The 13,042-nt window shown below is 43.1% G+C and overlaps 3 protein-coding genes across 3 annotated transcripts; 1 reads left to right on the top strand and 2 right to left on the bottom strand.

The window, feature by feature from the left end:
• Window positions 1-180: 180 nt before the first annotated feature.
• abcb9 (ATP-binding cassette, sub-family B (MDR/TAP), member 9) lies at window positions 181-5,632 on the bottom strand. Its single transcript, XM_084023887.1, has 12 exons — window positions 5,378-5,632; window positions 4,494-5,185; window positions 3,942-4,056; window positions 3,413-3,543; window positions 3,118-3,323; window positions 2,832-3,029; window positions 2,602-2,730; window positions 2,333-2,521; window positions 2,024-2,197; window positions 1,643-1,802; window positions 1,264-1,400; window positions 181-1,179 (listed from the first exon to the last, which is right to left on the bottom strand). Exons 2-12 carry the CDS (start codon window positions 5,182-5,184, stop codon window positions 859-861), a joined length of 2,451 nt encoding a protein of 816 aa, XP_083880013.1. The 5' UTR covers window position 5,185; window positions 5,378-5,632; the 3' UTR covers window positions 181-858.
• Window positions 5,633-6,898: 1,266 nt separating this feature from the next.
• Window positions 6,899-10,139, top strand: LOC311022840 (uncharacterized protein). Its single transcript, XM_084024409.1, has 2 exons — window positions 6,899-7,634; window positions 8,173-10,139. Exons 1-2 carry the CDS (start codon window positions 7,451-7,453, stop codon window positions 9,147-9,149), a joined length of 1,161 nt encoding a protein of 386 aa, XP_083880535.1. The 5' UTR covers window positions 6,899-7,450; the 3' UTR covers window positions 9,150-10,139.
• A 1,226-nt stretch (window positions 10,140-11,365) lies between these two features.
• uqcc3 (ubiquinol-cytochrome c reductase complex assembly factor 3) lies at window positions 11,366-12,560 on the bottom strand. Its single transcript, XM_084024410.1, has 2 exons — window positions 12,321-12,560; window positions 11,366-11,666 (listed from the first exon to the last, which is right to left on the bottom strand). The coding sequence occupies exons 1-2, from the start codon at window positions 12,432-12,434 to the stop codon at window positions 11,535-11,537; spliced, it is 246 nt and encodes an 81-aa protein (XP_083880536.1). The 5' UTR covers window positions 12,435-12,560; the 3' UTR covers window positions 11,366-11,534.
• Between the last annotated feature and the right edge of the window lie 482 nt (window positions 12,561-13,042).

Genomic DNA, 13,042 nt, shown 5'->3' with positions numbered 1-13,042 from the left:
AGGATGCCATTATAAAGTATTATGGCTAAGAATACCATCAAAATATTTCAACAGCCATGTTTACATCGAGTGCAATCTAAAGTTAGGATTTACGACGAGACATTAAATGCAGCATTTTGTTCTATCTCTACAGGATTATTTCGATAGACCAACAGACAGAACAGACTTTTTTTAGTGTTCAGTACATTCATCATTTTTATTCAGTGATTTATAGTTCCATTATGTATTTGTAGTCATTAAATAATTCATCCTCATCACAGACGTTCATATATCTCTATAGTGAATTTAATTCAACAAACAAAGGCACCTGTATTTTCTTTGTAGTCATAGCAGTGCATTGACCAGCCTTGAAAATAAACAATGTATTTCCACACCTACGACTGTAAAATCCATATAAAAGCAAAAACACACCCTGAGGAAGACTTCAGTAAAACGATGATTTATCGAGTGGGGCGACCACATAAAGGAGCAAACACAACCTTAAACAGAACATCAACGGCAAACATATTGTCTCTTCTTAAAGCTTATATATCAGTTAGTGATAGTGGCCATGCATTCAAATTGTATTTTCAGTGGCAACACCACCCCTCTCTGATATGTTTTAATACATTCAATAATATTTTTTAATCCATAATGCTACTCAGGGAGTTGACATATATTATGTGGAATTTGATCGGTTGAAGAACACAAACTGTGTTTCAGTCAAATCTTTTGAGCATTTGCTGGACTAAATTCTGGGTGAGGACCTAAAGTACACATTAAAGTTTTACATACGAATCCCAGAATATCCAGAAAATGCTACCGATGCCTGAAAAACATCCAGCAGTTCAACGAATGTCCATCAACTGCAGTTCATCCTCAGTATTTCACGTTGTGCTCAGGCTCGCTGCTGCTGCTGCTGCTGCTCCGTCTCTTACGCTGCCTTCCGCCCTCAGACTTCCAGCTGAGTTTTTCGACCGGGTTGAGTACCTCCGCCCCGGTCTCGATGCCCAGGACCTGCCTCTGCACCAGTTTGTAGTATAGCCCCCTGTTGGCCATCAGCTGACTGTGACAGCCCTGCTCGGCCACACAGCCTCTGTCGATCACAATGATGTTGTCCGCCTTCTCCACTGTGCTGAGCCGATGGGCGATCACCAACACCGTGTGCTCCTGCATGATGTTGTTCAGAGCCTTCTGGACCTGCGGGACGGTAAACAAACAACGAGATGACTCGACAGGCCTCCGACGCATTAAAAAAGTTCACCAAAGTAGCTTTTCTCCTACGATGTGTTCGCTCTCTGCGTCCAGGGCACTGGTCGCCTCGTCCAGGATGAGAACTCGAGGTTTGCGGATGAGAGCTCTCGCGATGGCCACCCGTTGTTTCTGCCCCCCCGACAACTGTGTGCCTTTCTCTCCGACATCTGGGGCGTAAAGAGGAGCCATAACTCAGCTACATAACTTCATCTCTATGGAGGCACACTTCATTTTTACGTGTTTACAACAGTAATGACTGAGATGTTACTCAGGACGTTCCATTATCTTGCTATGTGTGCAAAGCGTGTAAAGCATAGTTGATTGCTCCCCCCTGGCAAATATAAATCAATAATACTGGATCTCATCACTAAGTGTATACATCAGCTCTAAATGAACATATGATAAATACTTGTGTCGTAGCCCGTAGGGAGGGTGGAGATAAACTCGTGAGCGTTGGCCTTGCAGGCAGCCTGAACGACGGCCTCCATGGGGACGTCAGTCAGGCCGTAGGTGATGTTCTTCTGGACCGTCCGGGCAAAAAGCACCGGCTCCTGGCCCACAAGACCGACCTGAAACAAAACCACAAATGGACGGTTTTATGATCCGAGTAACACGTGCTGCAAAGGTTTGATCCATCGTAACAACCAATAAATTAGGAGACGTTAGAGAGCACTAAGAGACGGACTAACACGTTATTAGTCTTGGCCTTTTAATTAGTTTGATTTGTTGACAAATAAAGAATAAGCCAGTCCCAGCCTTTAAAAGGATTATGCATCTCATGCAGACCAACCTTGGAGTGGAGGTAGTCGTGCCGGATGGTGTGAACGGACTTCCCATCCAGCAGCACCTCGCCTCGCTGAGGAAGGTAGAAGTTCTCCAGCAGACTCACACAGGAGCTCTTCCCACTGCCCGACGGCCCCACGAGGGCCGTCACCTTCCCAGGATGCAAAGTGAATGACACTCCCTGCAAAACACATCAATTAAGGACGGGATTGACTCATACAGTAATTGTGATTGGATAAGTGAACTGTCCCTTTAATAAAGATTTTCAATAAAAAGCTTGAAGTTATATTTTAGCACACAATCCCTCAGAACAAACCTTCAGAATATCAATCTCGGGGCGTGTTGGGTAGGCAAACGTGATGTCTTTAAATTCAACCAGACCAGCGCAGGTGTCTGGAGCCTCTGTGCCGTCTGCCGGGTGTTTGGGTTCCCGGTCCAGGTACTCGAACACCTTCTCAGCAGCTCCGACGCCCTGCATGAGGCCTGTGTACACCGACGCAACGCTCTGCAGGAAGAACCGCGCGTGAGTTTGGATGAGCGGCTTCAAACACACGATGAAAGAAATGCACAACGCTGATGAAATACCTCAAGACATTCTCCCAGTTCGAGCATGTAAATGAAAAACGATATCAAGGCGCCGCTGCTCATCTGACCCGTGACGACGAGGTGGCCGCCGTAGTAGAGGATAGCAACCTCTAGAGTGAGCTCCGAGAGCTGGTGTATAAACACAGCACCCGTTAATGTCTGCCCTGTAACACGCAGGTATCAGTAAAGTAATGTTATTGTACAGATTTAGAGAGGCTGCTGATACCTACAGAACTGGACCACATGTAGCCAGCATAGGCCAAGGCTTGTTTTTTGTTGAGATTGAACATGACCAAAAGCTTGCTGTAGTAGGAGTCTGCCTCCTGGCCCTCGTTGGCAAAGCTCCGTACTGTCCTCATGGCCGAAATGGTTTCCTCTGCAACCTGATTGGCCTCTGCAAGAGTTGTTTGCACCTCTTTGGTCAATTTCTAAAGAAAAAATATGAATTAATTTATCATTTTATCTGCAAATGAAATGATCAACGTAGATAAAAAAAAAAGACAAAAAAGACGTTACCTTGTAGTAATCGCCGTAAAACTTAGAGATGAGGCTAATGAACGGGAACCCCATGATGGTCACCAGCGTGAGCTTCCACGACATTCCGAACATGAAGATGAAGAAGCCGGCGCCCTTGATGACGCTCCGCAGGAAGACGTTGACGTTCTGGGAGATGAGGTCACTCACCTGGGTGGTGTCAGCTGACAGACGGGAGATGATGTCGCCTAAGGGGGTTACATGGTCCAAGGCAACATTAGGAGGACTGAAGACCTCCAAACATCGACAACACAGATGTGCAAGGTTATTCTATCACCTGTGTGGTTTTCATCAAAAAAGGCAATTTCCTGCCTCATCAGCGTTCTGAAGAGATGGTTCCGGAGCCGAAGGTTCAGTTTGGCAAACGTCAGGGTGAAGACTCCTCCACGTACGCCCATCGCAAGAGAACTGACGGGAGAGGAAAGGTGTCATCAACCGTTTAAGTGTGGTTTGGTACACGGGACACACGTCCTGACATACGCATGACAAACCATGACATCACATAAATCACTCTCTCCTGATGCCTCGCACCTCCGTAGTCACATCAGGCATGGCACAATGCCAACACAATTATAATTAACGTTAACATAAATCATACATAAGAATTCTAGTTTGCAACACTTTGATAGAATAAATACAAACGTCACTGTAGGTGGATCTGTAATGTGAAGCATCAACTTCCAGCGTCGGGGTCGAGGTGAACGATCCCACGGGTGTAACTCTTGTGTCATTAGTGGAAGTTAAACTTTAAATATTTATAGACCGGTATATCGCCTCTAAACAGAAGACAGCCTGCAGACACTCACCTGGCGAAGGCCAGGGCTGACAGCGTGATCACAGGCTTGGCGAAGTACTCCATGCTCCGGTGAACCACGATGCTGTCTATCGCTTTCCCATAGTAGTACGGTATGAAGGCCTCACCTGCAGGTTCAAGAGAGGCCGCAAGGTAACGTCAGGGACGTCCACACACAGGTAGTTTGGGGGTAATTAGATTAATAGTCAACCATTTTGATAATATGAGATAACTCTGTTATGATGATTTTATGGAGCTCTGTTTTTATGTCCTGAATCAATAAACGAACTGTGACTTTGATACGGTCCAACGAGCTCCTTCCACCTTCATAAAAAAATGAAAACAAAGCCCTTGAATGCATTCATTGTGAAGTTAAGCCTCCCAGTGAGAGTAAAAACTGAGTGTTGTGTGATTTGGAATAAGTAACCCAGCCGTTACCTTTAGACTCAGTACTCTAACACAATTATCACAATGCTGTTGCACACGAGTGTTGCAATCCTTTGTAATGAACGAGACTTATCTCTTTGACTGGGCTGGTTTGTATTACTACGTTGAGGACACTCACACACAGCAGAGATGAGGAGGAAGAGGACGGCTACAGACAGCAGCCCACCATCCTTTCTGCAGTAGGCCAGCAGACGTCCCAGCGTAGCCCCAGAGCTGGTCTTCTCCTGGCTTCCCTCCTCCTTCTTCTTGTCAGACCCTGATTCCTGATCCTCCTCCGCCTCCCAAGGTGTCCCCTGCAGCGTTTCAGTGTCCTCAGAGCCCCCTCCTCCTCCTCCTCCTCCTCCTCCACCACAGATGCTGTTGCTGCTGGGGCTTCTCGCCAACTTGGACTCCTTCCCTAGCATGCTCCAGAGCAGCGGGACACACAGAGAGGAGGCACATGTCCAGCATATGAGGCTCAGGATCCAGGGCTGGTGGGTCAGGGGCTCCAGTTCGGTCAGCATCAGCAGCTTGACGAGGGCGTAGGTGATGATGACCAGGCAGATAAAGAGCACAAGGATGGTGAGTTTTGCCACTCTCGGGGGACCGTCGGCTCTATTCCATGACAGCCCTATGGAGGCTCCCAGCAGGAGGGCGGCCCTGAGCAGCACCGTCCCCCAGAGGTCCACCGCTGACTGAAGGATATTAAAGTTCAGGACCTCCTCCTTGAATAAGCTTAGGTGTGCTCCCTGTGTGTACAGGACTGTGGTGACCACCATGTCCAGGAGGATGTACAACACGGTGCCGCTCACAGCTATTTGGACACCCATGCTGATGATCAGGACAGAGTTATACACAAAGTTATCATCAGGACCACCACTGTGTCTCAGGTACTCACAACAAACTGGCTAAGTGGAAACACAATGATAAATACTGCCAAATGAATTCTGCAATTGCAACATCATCTAGAAGAAGCATTAAAATGAAGCAAATAGTAAACACTGGATATTTCTTTACACTTACTTTTATTTTGAAGAAACGTACTTCCGGTTGTCTGCGGCTCTTAGTTACAGGTCAAAATTAGATGAGGTAGTCCTACAATAACGAGGTGAACGTAAGTTGTCACCACACTGTAGATGGTCGTCCAGTGACGTCGCAATACCGTTCTACAGTTTCACCTGTGCAGGTAAAGTTAGCTGCTAGCAAGCTGCGAGTGGCGTCCATGTTTATTCAGGTCCTTCACGTCCAGACAGGTGCCGACACGAACATCTCGACAATCCCTGTGGTTGTGATTTTAAAAAAAAACCCGCGGAGGATTGTTTACAGAGAGACTGAGAGACAGCATCGACGTCCAAAAAAGTGAGGACAAGTTAAACTCGGGGGGCGGGAACCAAGTGGACGCCGGTATCAAAGATCGTCTATATCATGGAGGATTCAAGTCCGACAACCACGAACAAAAAAAGACCGTTATGAACCGACCATAGTGTGATATAAAGGCACGCAACCAGTGACAAGAAGACCTTTCTCCTTTATAGTTTGGAAATGTGTCCAATCTTGAAGAGAAACTAGAAGAGACGCACTGCGACGTGTTTAATGTGCACGAAAAAAGAAAGCAGAGTGATACCTATTTAGTTTGTTTATTTTACTTCTTTGACTTCGTTGTTAAGTGACGTTAGCGTCCCGTGGCTCCTCCCACCAGGTGTTGTAGTGAGTGTTCAAGAGCTGCGTTTCCAAAAAAAAAAAGGCTCGTCAATGATGTGAGAGGAATGAGATGTTTTATTGAAGCCATGTGAAATATAACAACGTTATTCTATAATAATCGGACGAAATGATAGTTTGACACAATAAATGACATGACAGGGCATTAGAAATAGTATTTTAAGTTCCGACAGGAACTGAATAAATTATATTAATTAAGTCATTCAAAAATTTTTACTTTTTTAAATTCCAGTCAATCAAAATAAATCAAATTCAATTCAAATACATCACATAACAACAATTATACATTTGCTTAAAGGGTTCAGGGTCTTTCTTGAACCAAAACCTGTCATATTGATTCCTCTTCTCCATAAAAGCCTCATCCCTCATCTACTCTGGCTCTGGTTTTACCATAATGGCCATCCCTCACTTGAACTTGACTGTTCGGGTCAAGATTGACCAGTTTTGTCATATGTCAACCGTAAAAAATCCCTAAATGTAATTATTTTAGCCTGACATTTGTTGACTTTTCCCAAACTGACCCCAAATACACAAAATTGAAATTATTTAAGAATTGTATACTTTTGCTTAGGTGCTACACATTTTTGTACATTGAGGCTGTTCCAGGTCACATTTGACTTGAAATGGATTTTAGATCCACAACTGGATGTTGTATTGGGCCATAATAGTGGAAAATCCGTACCTGTGTGACCTCTGTTCATGGACTCCAGCTTCACTTACTGCCAGTGTTCATTTTAGCATATTTGGGGGTTTTGCCATGTTACCTTTGCGTCGCTGACTGCCTTCCCATGTTCGACCTCTGCCTGCATTAAAACTGAGACTGTATGATTTGAACTTTATTTCAAAAGACAGAGTACATAGTATACAAAATGTCATACAAAAGTATACAGAACAGTATACAAAAGATACAGCTAACAACAACATTGCCAGGGCAAGCTGTAAAGATATTTAGAGAGGACCATATGTTGAAAGTTTTCAAAGCCTTTTTGTTATTGGATTCAGAAATTAAATGTATAAAATGTTCAACCTCATGAGGAAAAGTACAAACAGTTTTGTTCCTGCTGAATTTACATTTATGAACGTGTAATTTCCCATTACAATTAATACATGTATTATAAGGTATTATTTTTATTTTATTTGAATTTTGAAAAAAATACCACATTTTCAAATATTAATGCAAAAATCTTTATAAATGTTCTCTGCCATTTTGTTTACACTTTCACAATTGTTAAACGAAGCTGCTGCAGAACGCGTCCCCCTTAAATCGGCGTAACGTCATAATGAGTCCGGCGGAAGTAAGAGTCGAGTCGCAGCGGGTGTGTTTAGCTAATACGAACCGACTAGCTAGCTAGCCGCATCGTAGCTTTACCGTCGACTATGTCGCTCGAGATGTCTTCCGTCGAGTGTTTCAGAAACTTCGTGAACGAGCGGCTCACCGCCGCCGCCGAGGAAATCTTCGGCGTCTTCGAGAAAACCGTCGTGGTGTACGAGGAGGAGCTCGAGCGTCAGCGCAGATTGCTGGATGACGTTTTGAAGCCAGAGATAAAACTACGCAACCAAAGTTAGTAACGTCACGCTGTCGTTTGCTAGTTGTTTAAATGGATGATCTGTTTATATTATAGTTGATCCGGGTGATACTTGAAACGATAGCGGTTTTTTACCGCATTGATGTTGACACGTTATCTTCATCGTATAGAATACAACTTCATCTATACTACGTCACTACATTTATATTGTGTAATAAATATTATTCGCATTTTCACCCATGCCAAACAAACGATGAACATATTAATATAATTAATGTATGATGTTTCCCAGTCTGTGACGTCATTCCACCGGAAGTTCAACATTAAAACGCTGCATTACATTAATGCACCAACATGACAACCTAATATCATGTGTTATACAGCACCATTAGGCTATTTGAATTGTGGCACTTGAGGTACAGTTTTACAAATAATGCTTCTGACCTGTAACCGTATTTCTACATGGTGGTTTGGTGCGTTTACATGTGTAGGATCTGAGTTCTTCTTCCTCACGGGAGGATTCACATCTCCATGTAGGTTTGTCTTTAACCAAACCACTGTCCTCCCTTTCAGGGATCCCACACTTCTCTGCCTGCGATGAGGAGGTTCTTGCTAACCAGCAGCTTTGTGTTCAGGAGAGGAACTCCAGTCCGGACCAAGAGGACCCACAGCCTCCTCACGTTAAAGAGGAACAGGAGGAACTCTGTACGGGTCTCCTGATGCAGGAGGCCGATATGTTCACGTTAAGGCCTCCTTACGTAGGCAGAGATCACAGTGAAGAGCAGAATCTTCCGGATCCGCTGCCACTGACCGACATCTCGGTGATAAAGCCTGAATCTGAGGGCTCGGGTGTGTGGGAACTGAGCGCCGACCGCCGTCTCTCTCGCAACGTTCGCCGGTCCAAAAGCCAAGATCATGCAAGAGGAAGCCAAGAGGATGCCAAGAAGAAACATTTTAAATGTCTCTTTTGCAACGAGGAGTTCCACGATTTCTTGAAGTTAAAAATTCACATAAGGAGCCACACAGGTGAGAAGCGTTACAAATGCGATATCTGTGGGAAAGGGTTCACCCAGAAGGCTCTGGTGAGGAAACACATAATGACCCACACGGGCACCAAGCCCTTTATGTGCAGAGTGTGCGGAAAGGAATTCAGCTGTCAGTCAAACCGCCTCACTCACATGAAAACTCACACGGGCGAGAAGCCGCACGCTTGCATCACCTGCGGGAAAGGCTTCAGCCGCGGCGCCGACCTGAGGAGGCACAACCGAACACACACGGGGGAGAAACCGTACAGCTGCGTCTACTGCGGGAAGGGCTTCCCGTACCACTCGTCCCTGAAGAATCACGTCCGAGTGCACACGGGGGAGAAGCCGTACAAGTGTATTTGGTGCGGGAAAGGCTTTGCCGTCAGCACAACGTTGAAAATACACACCAGAGTCCATACAGGGGAGAAGCCGTACAGATGCAACATTTGTGACCGGGACTTTGCTCACAACACGGGACTGAGATTACACAGGAGGATCCATGCACGGGAGAAACAACAGAGCTGAAATGTCTTGTGAGAACGATTCAAAATGTGTACAAAGTAAGGGATTCAAGGTGTGTAAATAAAACTCAAGGGTTTATTTAGAAGGACATGTGAAATAATTTGGAATAAACAAGATTCTCAAATATGAGAATTTGTTATTGTGAATTGAATACCGATGGATTTAACTGTTGGTGAAACAACTGTTGGTTGAAGATGAGCTCTTTGACCTAGCTTATGTACTTGTACTGTATTCATCGCTGTTGAGCGGCCAACAGCATTTTAAGTGCTCTGAAGTTCTTTCAAAGAAGCAAGATTCATGCAACTGCATTCTCCTGTCACTGCAGCTTTGAGGAGCAACAAATGTTACGTCACATCAGGAGTACTTTCCAGCCGCTTTCTTGATTTGTATTCCTTGTAGCTGTTAAAAGATATAAAATGGATGAACTGTTGTAATGTGTCACACTGAATGTGCCAGTCAGACTAAAGTGTGGGTTTAGAGTTGACACTTCTCCAAAAAAGCTTGTTTATAATCTGTATGATTTAAGAGTCAAATGTAAAAAAAATTCCATTGATTAGATTATTTATCCTCATCAGATAATAAGAATGTGGACACTCCATTTTTTCAAAGTAATCCTTACTGCTTACTGTTACTAGTGTTTATGGATGTATTACCTGAAAAAGTTGGCAACATATGAATTCCTTCCCTCAACTAATATTGAGTCATATTGATCATGTCAATGAATCTTTTTGTTTACATTTAGATTGCATCACTGAAGACGAACTGACATTCTCTGTACAAAATGTATGGATTTGATCCTTGGTCAGAAAATGTGTTTATGTTTTGAATTGACGTTTGTAGAACTTGCGCTTTTAATCTGAAAATTCGACCGGAACTTGTGGTGTTGTTTTTCCGGTCAGCGAAAGATAGCGAGGAAGTTTTTTCTTTTTTTACCACAGTGGAAATGGCTGCAATTTCGAATTTGAGTACGGCCATCAACGAGCGAAGCTGCCGGAGACTTTGTCGGATTAAGAGGAGCAGATTTATCGTCAGCGCAGACGGTCGGATGTCGTCTTGAGGCGCGAGATAAAGCTGCCGAGGGAAGGTGTGTTCAGGCAACACCGTAAGTTGCGAAACGTATTTGTTGCACACTTGAGACAAGAGTTAGTTTATCGTTGTCTTCTTTTCATTTACTTTTTAGTTCACCGTTACAACTTCCTCCCCAGCCTTTAGCACAATAATGATATGAGCCGTGCCGTTGTTTACTGACCGCCTACTGTATAAAAGGTGCGTGCGCCCTCTAGTGGCATGAAGGGGCAACAATTTATCTTCATCACTATGCAGTCACCGGATCAAACAACAAGGGATGTATCTTATCTGTGATGCAATAAAATGATTTATTTCTCAACTAAATGTCAAGTGATTCCAGCATGTTTTAGTGCCATTTGAGCATTTTAAAGCACATATCGTGAAGGGATAATATCGTGAATCGCTATTATTTTGGCTGAGATTATGGTGATGTGAAATTTTCATATCGTCCCATGACAAACTACAACACAACATTAAAAACAAAATTTAGTGAAGGAGACATAATTCTCTCTGTGTTCGGCTATGCAATGGTGCTACAATGAAATGAAGTATTAAAAAAACTAGGGATGTGGTGGCTTCTGTGAACTTCCTGTCCTTGTGAATTTTGTATCATATCATGCCTTCTAAATTTGTTACGGACGCAGGTCCTGGCACGAAAATAAAGTCAGTTTGATGTGGTTACAGACTGCTTGAACTTATCTGCTTGTTTAGCTTTTCGTGCACCAATGATGTGAAGAGTGACATCTTTTATCGGACATCCTGATGTTTTAAAAACACCACTGTAGGATATAAGATGTAAGAATTGTACAATTAGGCACTAGTCAATGCAGAAATTATAGCTTACTGTGCAGTACTGAATACATTGAATTCACACCTAAACATTTCATGTGCAGTTCACAGTAGAACCATCATTATAATGTTGGAAGATAAGAGCAGCAAACATATTTATTCTTCCTGGTAAGTATCAGTTTGTCACTTCTACCAAATCAGAGTGAAACACCAGAAAGCAATGGATGCTTTAGGGGTGGGGCAACCTTGTGATGGACAGGTCGCTGCCAATGCAATAAGCTACTAAGATGACTTTAATACTTGGCTGAAACGTTTCCCTTGAATTATGGAAGTTCACTTTGTTAGCGTTCACACCAGATGAGTTTGTGTTTGGAAAGTTTTAATAAACAATTTTAATATTCAGTGGGGGAATTGTTTTTCACAATAAGACAACAATCTCTCTTTAAAATAATATAACGTCCATCTTCGTTTGAGCATGTTGTGGTGCGGCACGCCAGCAGCACTCATCACACAGAGACTCTCTGAACAGTTCTACTTGGCACGTCCTCCGAAACCTCTTGCGACATTGTCATTGGTTTCAGCAGCTTCCTTGATCACCTGCATCACCAGAGCGTTCCTCTTCCTCGTCTCTTCCATTCTCAGTGGATTTGATTCAGGCAGATTCTAATGGGCACATAAATGTAATGAATCACTATATATGACCACAATAAATTAAATGTTTTTATTACCTTGTACTTTCCTGTACATAGAGTTCAGTAACAAATGTGAACATTTTATGTCATGATTATCCTGTAATCAAAATAATTGCAATTCATGATATCCCGAAAATCATCGAAATATGCTTTAACTCTTAAAGTGACACTTACCCATTCTGGTATCACGTTATACTTTCTAAAGAAAAATGTTTTTCTTTCCTATACTGAACAGCCATTCAAATAATTGTAAATAAGATGATCATAAATCATCAATATCCCTGCATAAATAAATAAATGATGATAAAAAACATTGTATTCTGTATTTTCTATCTTCCATAATAATAATCTAGTCAGCATTTGCAAATCACCAGCGACGATATTCACGACCATCCCGATATCGGAAATGTACCATTTTCATATCGCCCCATGTTGAGTAGGCTACTCATCCAGGTTCAAAACACACTGGAGAGATTTTTAATTTATTAATTAATTACCATGGGTTTGTCTCGTGTGTCTTCTTTTATTGTTCTATTGATTTGGACTTTTAGCAAACAGGAAGCTACGCACGTACTTTTGTTTGAGTTGTATTTAAGCATTTAGTTTATGTGTACAGTTGGATCACCTTTATGAGCTCCCTCCGCCGGTCTTCTCCTGGAGAGATCATAGCCCACGACCCGTACCCGAGACCCAGAGCAGCGACGAGGGCACCGGAGCTCAGGAGAGTCCGCATGCTCATCCTGGAGGAAACACCGAAGATCCGTCTGGTTCACCGAAAATAACACCTACAAGTCTCCTGCTTCGTTTGATAACGTCGGACGGAGACAGGGGCCGCAGTGCACGCCGGGATATCTGTCTTCCTTGAGGTGAAGCTTCTTCTGAAAACTAACGTGTATAGCGCCACCTGCTGTGTCGGAGTGTCATGGACTATAAATAATGATAAATAATAATGTGCGGGGGGGGGGGGATTTGGACACATTGTGGAAAATGAAGAGATGAACATATTTGAAGACCCCTCAAACGTGAAAGAATAGAGACTCACTATTATGAATGCGTTTTATTATTATTTAGTTGAATTGATTTTGTACTTGCTGTCACTTGTGAAAACAAGAACAAAAACTATGTTTTATTTTCAAATAATTTATGTTATCCTTTCTATCCAATGTGCCTTGTATGTTGAGAGGGGTTATTGTCAGGTTTTCTATGCCTTGATATTCTGTAAATGTATCTTTTCAATACATAAAACACTGTGGAAAATGGTGAAGAGAATGGTGAAAACAGTACTCAGCTTCTTTACTGAAGTAAAACTCGTGAAAAATGTCCCGACACTCTCAACCCCTTAGAGTC

Source organism: Eutrigla gurnardus (genome assembly GCF_963514095.1).
Source record: "Eutrigla gurnardus genome assembly, chromosome: 13".
Taxonomy (NCBI): Eukaryota; Metazoa; Chordata; class Actinopteri; order Perciformes; family Triglidae; genus Eutrigla; species Eutrigla gurnardus.
The sequence above is the reverse complement of the archived record's forward strand: the minus strand, read 5'-3'. Positions and strand labels throughout refer to the sequence as shown.